Source organism: Eriocheir sinensis, unplaced genomic scaffold (genome assembly GCF_024679095.1).
Source record: "Eriocheir sinensis breed Jianghai 21 unplaced genomic scaffold, ASM2467909v1 Scaffold1186, whole genome shotgun sequence".
In the NCBI taxonomy this organism is placed as follows: domain Eukaryota; kingdom Metazoa; phylum Arthropoda; class Malacostraca; order Decapoda; family Varunidae; genus Eriocheir; species Eriocheir sinensis.
This window is the reverse complement of record NW_026110503.1, coordinates 85,216-96,455: the sequence shown is the minus strand read 5'-3', so window position 1 is coordinate 96,455 and position 11,240 is coordinate 85,216. Positions and strand designations below refer to the sequence as shown.

At 44.8% G+C, this 11,240-nt stretch overlaps 1 protein-coding gene across 1 annotated transcript; it reads right to left on the bottom strand.

Annotated features, from left to right (window-relative positions):
• Positions 1-8,207: 8,207 nt before the first annotated feature.
• On the bottom strand, positions 8,208-10,605 carry LOC126989476 (sulfotransferase 1B1-like; the record flags this gene model as incomplete). The annotated part of the gene is made up of 5 exons (XM_050848059.1): positions 10,505-10,605; positions 10,236-10,362; positions 8,731-8,897; positions 8,516-8,621; positions 8,208-8,323 (listed from the first exon to the last, which is right to left on the bottom strand). Coding segments are annotated over exons 1-5 (546 nt in total), but the record flags the coding sequence as incomplete, so codon positions are not given.
• Between the last annotated feature and the right edge of the window lie 635 nt (positions 10,606-11,240).

Sequence of the window (11,240 nt, the reverse complement as noted above, 5' to 3'; positions counted from 1 at the left end):
TGTGTTAGTGTGCTCCATCCTGCCCCAAGATGGGTTATAATTTCACCTCTCCAACTTGTTTTCTGTGTGGTGATAGTGCTCCATCCTGCCCCAGTAAAGGTTGTAATTCCACCTCTCCACCTTGTTATCTGTCTGGTGTTAGTGTGGTCCATCCTGCACCAACAAAGGTTTAATTCCACCTCTCCACCTGGTTCTCTGTGTGGTGTTAGTGTGCTCCATCCTGCCCCAGGAAAGGTTGTAATTCCACCTCTCCACCTTGTTATCTGTCTGGTGTTAGTGTGCTCCATCCTGCACCAACAAAGGTTTTAATTCCACCTCTCCACCTGGTTCTCTGTCTGGTGTTAGTGTGCTCCATCCTGCCCCAGGAAAGGTTGTAATTCCACCTCTCCACCTTGTTATCTGTCTGATGTTAGTGTGCTCAATCCTGCCCCAACAAAGGTTTTAATTCCACCTCTCCACCTGGTTCTCTGTCTGGTGTTAGTGTGCTCCATCCTTCCCCAACAAAGGTTATGATTCCACCTCTCCACCTTGTTCTCTGTCTGGTGTTAGTGTGCTCCATCCTGCTCCAATAAAGGTTTTAATTCAATATCTCCACCTGGTTTTCTGTCTGGTGTTAGTGTGTTCCATCCTGCCCTAACAAAGCGTATAATTCCACCTCTCAATCTGGTTCTCAGTCTGTTGTTAGTGTGCTCCATCCTGCCCCAGGAAAGGTTATAAATCCACCGCTCCACTTGGTTCTTTGTCTGGTGTTAGTGTGCTCCATCCTGCCCCAACAAAAGTTATAATTCCACCTCTTCACATGGGTCTCTGTCTGGTGTTAGTGTGCTCCATACTACACCAACAATGGATATAATTCAAGCTTTTCACTTGGTTCTCTGTCTGGTGTTAGTGTGCTCCATGCTGCCCCACCAAAGCTTATAATTCCACCTCTCCACCTGGTTCTCTGGCTAGTGTTAGTGTGCTCCATCCTGCCCCAATAAAGGTTATCATTCCACCTCTCCACCTGGTTCTCCGTCTGGTGTTAGTGTGCTCCATCCTGCCGAAACAAAGGTTCTAATTCCACCTCTCCACCTGGTTCTCTGTCTGGAGTTAGTTTGCTCCATCCTGCCCTAACAAAGGTTTTAATTCCACATCTCCAACTGGTTCTCTGTCTGGTGTTAGTGTGCTCCATCCTGGCCTAACAAAGGTTGTAATTCCACCTCTCCACCTGGTTCTCTCTCTGGTGTTAGTGTGCTCCATCCTGCCGTAACAAAGGTTCTAATTCCACTTCTCCACCTTGTTTTCTCTCTGGTGTTAGTGTGCTCTATTCTGCTCCAACAAAGGTTGTAATTCCACCTCTCCTCCTGGTTCTCTGTCTCGTGTTAGTGTGCTCTATCCGGCCCCAACAAAGCCTATAATTCCACCCTCCACATGGTTCTCTTTCTGATGTTAGTGTGCTGCATCCTGCCCCAACAAAGGTTATAATTCCACCTCTCCACCTGGTTCTCTGTCAGGTGTTAGTGTCTCCATCCAGCCCCACCAAAGGTTATAATTCCATTTCTCCACTTAGTTCTCTGTCTGGTGTTAGTGTGTTCCATCCTGCCCCAACAAAGGCTATGATTCCACCTCCACCTGTTTCTCTGTCTGGTGTTAGTGTGCTCGATCTTTCCCCTACAAAGGTTATAATTCCACTTCTCTACCTGGTTCTCTGTCTGGTGTTAGTGTGCTCCATCCTGCCCTAAAAAAGGTTGTAATTCCACCTCTCCACCTGGTTCTATGTCTGGTGTTAGTGTGCTCCATCCTTCCCTAACAAAGGTTATAATTCCACATCTCCACCTAGTTCTGTGGCTGTTGTTAGTGTTCTTCATCCAGCCCTAACAAAGGTTATAATTCCACCTCTCCACCTGGTTCTCAGTCTTGTGTTAGTGTGCTCCATCCTGCCCCAACAAAGGTTATAATTCCACCTCTCCACCTTGTTTTCTGTCTGGTGTTATTGTGCTCCATCCTGCCCGAACAAAGGATGTAATTCCACCTCTCCACCTTGTTCTGTGATTGGTGTTAGGGTGCTCCATCCTGCCCAATGAAAGGTAATAATTCCACCTCTCCACCTGGTTCTCTGTCTGGTGTTATTGTGCTACATCCTTCCCCAACATAGGTTATACTTCCACACCTCCACCTGGTTCTCTGTCTGGTGTTAGTGTGCTCCATCCGACTCTAACAAAGGGTGTAATTCCATAACTCCACCTGGTTTTCTGTCTGGTGTTAGTGTGTTCCATCCTGTCCCAACAAAGCCTATAAATACTACTCTCAACCTGGTTCTCTGACTTGTGTTAGTGTGATCAATCCTGCCCTAACAAAGACAATAATTCCACCTCTCCTCCTGGTTCTCAGTCTGGTGTTAGTGTGCTCCATCCTGCTAACAAAGCCTATAATTCCACCTCTCCTCCTGGTTCTCAGTCTGATGTTAGTGTGCTCCATCCTGCCCCAACAACTCTCCTCCTGTTTCTCTGTCTGGTGTTAGTGCTTCATCCTGCCCCAACAAGGTTATATTTCCACCTCTCGACCTGGATCTCTCTTTGATGTTAGGGTGCTCCATCCTGCCCTAGGAAAGGTAATAATTCCACCTCTCCACCTGGTTCTCTGTCTGGTGTTAGTGTCCTACATCCTGCCCTAACAAAATTTATAATTCCACCACTCCACCTGGTTCTCTTTCTGGTGTTAGTCTGCTTTATCCTGCCCCAACAAAGGTTGTAATTCCACCTTTCCAAATAGTTCTTTATCTGGTGTTAGTGTGCTCTATCCTGCTCCAACAAAGGTTTTGATTCCACCTCTCCACCTGGTTCTCTGCCTTGCGTTACTGTGCTCCATCCTGCCCCACCAAAGCCTATAAATCCACCTATCCACCTGGTTCTATATCTGGTGTTAGTGTGTTCCATCCTGGCCAAACAAAGCCTATCATTCAACCTGTCCACCTGGTTCTCCGTCTGGTGTTAGTGTGCTGCATCCTGCTCCAACAAAGGTTATAATTCCACCTCTCCACCTAGTTCTTTGTCTGGTGTTAGTGTGCTCCATCCTGCCCCAGCAAAGGTTATAAATCCACCTTTCCACCTGGTTCTCTATCTTGTGTTAGTGTGTTCCATCCTGCCCCAACAAAGCCTATAATTCAACCTCTCCACCTGGTTCACTGTCTGGTGTTAGTGTGCTCCATCCTGCTCCAACAAAGGTTATAATTCCACCTCTCCACCTAGTTCTTTGTCTGGTGTTAGTGTGCTCCATCCTGCCCTAACAAGGTTCTAATTCCACCTGTCCACCTGGTTCTCTCTCTTGTGTTAGTGTGCTCCATCCTGCCCCAGCAAAGCCTTAATTGAACCTCTCCACCTGGTTCTCTGTCTGGTGTTAGTGTGCTCCATCCTGCCTTAACAAGGTTCTAATTCCAATTCTTCACCTGGTTCTCCGTCAGGTGTAAGTGTGCTCTATCCTACTCCAACAAAGGTTGTAATTCCACCTCTCCACCTGGTTCTCTGTCTGTCTGCTGTTAATATGCTTCATCCTGCCCCAACAAAGCTTATAATTCCACCTCTCCACCTGGTTCTCTGGCTGGTGTTATTGTGATCCATCCTGCCCCAGGAAGGTTGTAATTCCACCTTTCCACCTGGTTCTCTGTCTGGTGTTAGTGTCCCCATCCTGCCCCAACAAAGGTTATAATTCCACATCTCCACCTGGTTCTCTGTCTGGTGTTAGTGTGCTCCATCCTGCCCCAACAAGGGTATAATTCACCTCTACACCTCGTTCTATCTGGTGTTTGTGTGCTCCATCCTGCTCCAACAAGGTTTGTAGTTCCACCTCTCCACCTGGTTCTCTGTCTTGTGTTAGTGTGCTCCATCCTGCCCCACCAAAGCCTTAATTGAACCTCTCCACCTGGTTCTCTGTCTGGTGTCAGTGTGCTCCATCCTGCCCTAACAAAAGTTATAATTCCACCTCTCCACCTGGTTCTTTGTCTGGTGTTAGTGTGTTCCATCCTGCCCCAACAAAGGTTGTGATTCCACTTCTCCACTTGGTTCTCTGTCTGGTGTTAGTGTGCTCCATCCTGCGCCACCAAAGCTTATAATTCCACCTCTCCACCTGGTTCTCTGGTTGGTGTTAGTGTGATCCATCCTTCCCAACAAAGGTTATAATTCCAAATCTCCACCTGGTTCTCTATCTGGTGTTATTGTACTCCATCCTGCCCCAGGAAAGGTTTTAATTCCAACTTTCCACCTGATTCTCTGTCTGGTGTTAGTGTTCTCCATCCTGCCCCAACAGAGGTTGCGATTCCATTTCTCCACCTGGTTATCTGTCTGGTGTTAGTGTGCTCCATCCTGCGCAAACAAAAGTTATAATTCCACCTTTCCACCTGGTTATCTGTCTGGTGTTAGTGTGGTCCATCCTGCCCCAACAACGCCTATAATTCCACCTCTCCACCTTTTTCTGTGTCATGTGTTAGTGTGCTCCATCCTGCCCCAACAAATGTTAGAATTCCACCTCTCCACTTGGTGCTCTGTATTGAGTAAGTGTGCTGAATCCTGACCCAGGAAAGGTTGTAATTCCACCTCTCAACCTGGTTCTCTGTCTGGTGTTAGTGTGCTCCAACCTGGTTCTCTGTCTGGTGTTAGTGTGCTCCATCCTGCCCTAACAAAGGTTGTAATTCCACCTCTCCACCTTGTTCTTTGTCTGGTGTGGTGTGCTCCATCCTGCCCCAAGAAAGGTTGTAATTCCACCTCTGCACCTGGTTCTCGGTATGGTGTTATTGTGCTCCAACCTACTCTAACATGTTTTAACTACACATATCTAACTGGTTCTATATCTGGAGTTATTGTGCTCCATCCTCCCCAACAAGGTTGTAATTCCACCTCTCCACCTGGTTCTCTGTCTGGTGATAATGTGCTCCATTCAGCCCCAACAAATGTTATAATTCCACCTCTCCACGTGGATGTCTGTCTGGTGTTGGTGGGCTGCATCCTGCCCCATGAAAGGTTTTAATTCCACCTCTCCACCTGGTTCTCTGTCTGGTGTTAGTGTGCTCCATCCTGCTCGAACAAGGGTTTTAATTCCACCTCTCCACCTGGGTCTCTGTCTGGTGTTTGTGCTCCATCCTGCCTTGGCAAAGGTTATAACTCCACCTCTCCACCTGGTTCTCTGTCTGGTGTTAGTGTTCTCCATCCTGCCCTGGCAAAGGTTATAACTCCACCTCTCCACCTGGTTCTCTGTCTGGTGTTAGTGGGCTCCATCCTGCCCTGGCAAAGGTTATAATTCCACCTCTCCACCTGGTTCTCTGTCTGGTGTTAGTCTGCTCCATCCTGCCCTGGCAAAGGTTATAATTCCACCTCTCCACCTGGTTCTCTGTCTGGTGTTAGTCGGCTCCATCCTGCCTGGCAAGGTTTTAATTCCACCTCTCCACCTGGTTCTCTGTCTGGTGTTAGTGTGCTCCATCCAGCTCCAACAAAGGTTATAACTCCACCTCTCCACCTGGTTCTCTGCCTGGTGTTAGTGGGCTCCATCCTGCCCTGGCAAGGTTATAACTCCACCTCTCCACCTGGTTCTGTATCTGGTGTTAGTGTGCTCCATCCTGCCGTAACAAGGTTCTAATTCCACCTCTTCACCTGGTTCTGTGTATGGTGTTAGTGTGCTCCATCCTGCCCTGGCAAAGGTTATAATTCCACCTCTCCACCTTTTTCTCTGTCTGGTGATAGTGTGCTCCATCCAGCTCAACAAAGGTTATAATTCCACCACTCCACCTGGTTCTCTGTTTGGTGTTAGTGTGCTCCATCCAGCTCCAACAAAGGTTATAATTCCACCTCTCCACCTGGTTCTGTATCTGGTGTTAGTGTGCTCCATCCTGCCCTAACAAAGGTTCTAATTATACCTCTTCACCTGGTTCTGTATATGGTGTTAGTCTGCTCAATCCTGCCCTAACAAAGGTTCTAGCTTCCTGGAGTTGAGGGAGGGGTAGGAAGGGCTAATCCTCTAGGGGATTTGTAGTGAGGAGGAGCAGAAAGGGGGTGAGGTGAACGAGTGGGGGGGCTTATTTGAGGTGAGGAAAGGGGTAGGAAGGGTTAATCCTCTAGGGGATTTAAAGAGGGTGTAGTGAGGAGGAGCAGATTGCATCCTCAGGGGTATTCAATGGGTGAGGTGTCGGCAAGCACAACGCAAAAAACACTCGAGAAACACACGAGAAACTCACGCAAGAACACCCGACACACCCAAATCACATGTGAAAACACTCGGCAACACAACAACACACTCGAAGCACACGAGAAACACTCAGAAACTCAAGCACAACCACAAGATTCAACACCGCAAGTCACTTGCAAAAACACCGGAAACACAACAACACACTCGAAACACTCTGAAACCCCCGCAGAACACTCGGACACACAGCCAAATCACACGCAAAAACACCGAAAACACAATAACACACTCGAAACACTCTGAAACCCCCGCAGAACACTCGGACACACAGCCAAATCACACGCAAAAAACACCGGAAACACAACAACACACTCGAAACACTCTGAAACCCCCGTAGAACACTCGGAAACACAGCCATATCACACGCAAAAACACCGAAAACACAAAAACACTCTGAAACCCACGCAGAAACACCCGGAAACACAGCCAAATCACACGCAAAAATACACAACAACACACTCGAAACACACGCAAGTAAATCACAGGCAACAGGCAGCAAGGTTGTGCACGATAGCAGCGCGGTTCTCACTCCCGTTTCTCAGCAGAGCAGAGCAGCGCGACCCGTCAGAGAGAGAGAGAGAGAGAGAGAGATGGGGGAGGAGGGGCAGACAGACACACTACGAGGCCTTGGCCAGACAGTCGTAGAAGGGTGGGGTCAAATATTCCCACAGAATGGAATAACGCAATATAAATATGAAAAACGTTGAAGCAGAAGGCAAATGAAAAAAAATCAACAACAAAAGTTCAAGGAAACAAAACAACAGGGTTGGCAATGAATAAATGAAATTGATTTAATCAAATTATTATATCATTGATTTTTACTAAAAAAAAAAATCATAGTTTATATATATATATATATATATATATATATATATATATATATATATATATATATATATATATATATATATATATATATATATATATATATATATATATATATATATATATATATATATATATATATATATATATATATATATATATATATATATATATATATATATATATATATATATATATATATATATATATATATATATATATATATTTTTTTTGGACTTAAAAGTATTCCATAAGTTAAATGATCTGCTCAAAGATGGTAAAGTAAAACAACCTATTCATGTGCAATGATTCATTTATTCTCTTCAAGGTATATACCCAAAAAAAATCATACATTATTATATTCTCTTGCTCTAATGTTGCCAACTTGCCATATGTTTTTTACTAGGTAAAAATTCAGCCTCCTTTAGTCTTTACTAACTTGGAAGGCAATGTATCATAATAATAACCAAGGTTAGCAACCAAACAGTAACAGAATAAAAAGTAGATATTCTTCTGTATGGTAATAATATAATATGCTGTCATGAAAATGACAACTTCAAGCAACTCTATCTGTCCTAAACCTGGTTCTGTACCAACTACAAACAAGTATTGAACAAGTATGTATCCTTGACTGTGCTCAGACTTACAGGCCTTATAAATTAACCTATGGAGACTTTCAAATCAATCAGCAGAGATATATATATATATATATATATATATATATATATATATATATATATATATATATATATATATATATATATATATATATATATATATATATATATATATATATATATATATATATATAAAGCATAAATAAAATAAATCCGATTTTTATTTTACTATTTTTTAAATAAACAAAAAATCACCAACCCTGCATAACAAGCATCTGGTTGGCTCACACCTTCAGCTGAACACCACAATGACGTAAACAGAGCACTGGTTTAACCTTTACTCAGTAGTAAACAAGTTTCAAGACACTAAAAATATTGCTGTCGTCATATAAATTTTGTGGAACATTGCTGGAATTAACATTAATAGTAAAAAATAAAGCAGTTTTTTTGGAATGCTGAATTCTGCACTACAAATCTGAAAACTAAAAGAGTGCACCCACATACTACTTCACACAGTGAGCGAAAGAGTGGCTGGCGCCGCGCCATGGCGTAGCTCACTCCACTCAGGGCCCAGCTCAGGCTCAGGTCGCTGCCGGCCAGGTTTTCCTTAATCCATTGGTCAAACTCCTTCTGCATCTCCGGCGAGAAGTGGTTCTTCCAGTCACCCGTCGTGCCTGCAACACCAGAGCCTTGAAACAGTTGGGCCTACGCGATTACCAGCAGGAACACCGACTGATACACGGAACAGACAAACCTAGAAAGCGGTCTCTTCAGCCCCATACTTTGACCTCCAAAATAGAAATAATATTCGTATAACATACACAAGGGAACAGAGATGGCCGGGGAATGTCTGCGGCAATGCTCACCCTTTCGGAAGAATCTGACTTCGTTGTCATCTTTCTTGTCGAACACTGGGTCTGTGATTGGCTCTCCTCGGGACTTCATGGCCGAGAAGGAGGTGTGTCGCGCCACCTGAGGGAAGAGCTGTGAGTGTGTGCCGCGACCTAACAACAACAAACATCAGTGCTGCAGTAAAGACCTCGAGACCCTTCCCACAGCCGGACCTCCGCCATGCACTCACATTCTCGAGGGACTCCTGGCTCAGCCCTGTTCCCAGGAACTCGTTGATCCTTCCCAGCTCTTTCATGATGTCGGCCTTCATATCCTCGTAGAAGAGGAAGAGCAGGTTAGGGTGGTGCCTCTTCCCCCACGCCTCCTTCACGTGGGGCCAGTAGGGGCAATAAAGAGCTGAAAGGATTTGTGTGCATTCACGGTCAAGTAGTTTCAAAGGTCTTTAGGTTAAGATTTTCTCAACAAAAAGGGGAAGAGCTATTCTTAGAGATAAGTCTAGGAAGCGAGTGGCAAAACAATAATTCGTCACCCTTGAAACCAAAGTAAGGGTGAATCAGAGCGTGGCTTTGTGACAGGATTCAGGTCGTAAGTAGAAGGAGAAAAATCAGAGTCCAATACATCAGGAATCACGGTGATCCACAATGATAAGATCAGACAACATGACTGACTCAGGGCCGCTTTCACTGTCATTTTGTTTGTTTTGATCGTTACCAATGGCGGTGATCGCCGCTATAGTATTTCCACGTGAAACTGGCCGATGGGGTATACGCTGCTGCGGGGTTAGCCGACCCCGCACCTTAGCACACTCTCAACATCTCGCTTCCTCTACAGCCACCACAACCCCCTAGGCCTGTTTCCCGTTGAAAACTATAGGGTGGACCGCCGCCCTTGTTAACTAACAATAAAAAAAAAGTTACTGTGAAAGCGGCTCTGAGGTCTTGCGGAAGTTGACTTAACGACACGCATTTCTGGCCAGTAAATAGTTAAGTTCAACAACGACGAATGCAGTAAGTGTAAGAAGAACTACATCCGTAGAAAGTGCATAATCAAACTTTTACATTTGTCATTCAGCTGCCAAATGCATTTTGTTTTGCGTGTGGGCTCTGGCCTCCAACCCGAGAGTCACTGAACCACCACCGTGCATTTAAGAGTTACAGTTCGAGGTTTTATACATCGAGGTAACAGGAATACAAAACGTATCCTGGCACTGCTACTTAAAGGTGTGCTCTTATTGCACTGAAAGAAATATTTTACCTCGAATCAATACAGAGCAGCATTACCAAAATTACACCATGGCATTGAGCCTTGGCGGACAGAGAAAGGCAGAGGAAGCACAATACACATTCATTATGCGTTAGGAAGTAGTTTCGAGGTGATTGAAGTGAATTATATGACAGATTTGAATGATACGATTCAAGTGGAAATTGGAATAAACAGCAAAACAATGAGAGGGATCTAGATAAGTTCTAACACTAAAAAAAAAGCTAAGGACACTTAGAAATGGGCATAACATGCATACCAGACTCAGGAATGATACTGGCAAAACTTTTACACGTTTAGAGCCGTGGGTGGGTGGAGGAACATTTTCAGATATACACTTGATGCAAATACGACTCAAATTATAAATGGAAAATATTTATATATTAAGTATAGACAGAAGTAAAGAAAAATAGAAAATGGATGGATAGACATAAAACATACGTATAACAAGTAATAATAAAAAAAATCACTAACTTTTGTTGTTCATGATGTCTTTGAAATACTCCTCCTTTTCGCTCTCGAACTCGAATACTTTAAACATTTTGAAGTTGTTGAACAGCGAGATAGCCATGTCCTTGGGGTTCCGGGCCACGTACACAACCTGTGCGGACAGCGGTTTAATACGTCCCAAGAGCTGGCCTGTGGCTTGCCTCAAAACAAATGTCTCAGGTTTTTTTTGGGGGGGGATTATTTAAACATTTCACAATATAAACTTTTTTTTAATACGAATGACCGTCGCTGACCTTTACTCTGTCGAGGACGTCCTTGGGCATGAGGGTGAACAGGTAGTGGCTCTTCAGGATGCGGGGACTGGGCTCTGCGTCTGCCAGGTGGAGGTTACACCTTCCTTCTCGTTCTTGCCCGGACACTGTTCCCTAAACTTTTTTGGTAGGATTCCGGCGCCTTGCCGCCTAATGTCTTCAGATCAAACATCATGTCCAGGCTAGAAGAGATGGGCACGATAATATAGGGGACAATATATTTAAGAAAATCCGAGGCATTTTCTTAAATATATTAATCTTAATTATGCCTCACTTGAAAATATACATGGAGGCCGCCATAGGCCTTCACATATTAGCTTCTCAGAACTCTATATTTGGCGCTGCTTTTCCAAACCACAAGTCTCCTCACCTGTCCCAGAAACCTTTACCTGTACCCACACCTGAAATCCGGCGCAGCCACGTGATTCCTGTGCCTTGGGGTTGTCCAGCTTGGGGTTGTGCACCATCGTCCAGATGATCTCCTGCATCCAAGAGGTGCCGGACTTGGGAAGGTCGTGATCAGGACGTCGTCAGGTCGGAACTAGAGTGAAGGACGCCATATGTTGGTGTGAGGGACTCAACGTGACGGGGGCGAGATCGGATGTTATGACGGACACCAATGATTGATGAATGAGTGGCCTACATGAGGGAAGGTAAAGTGGATGCATGCATACACGAGGAATGCGTGGGTGTGTACCTCCATGTTGTATATCCTGTC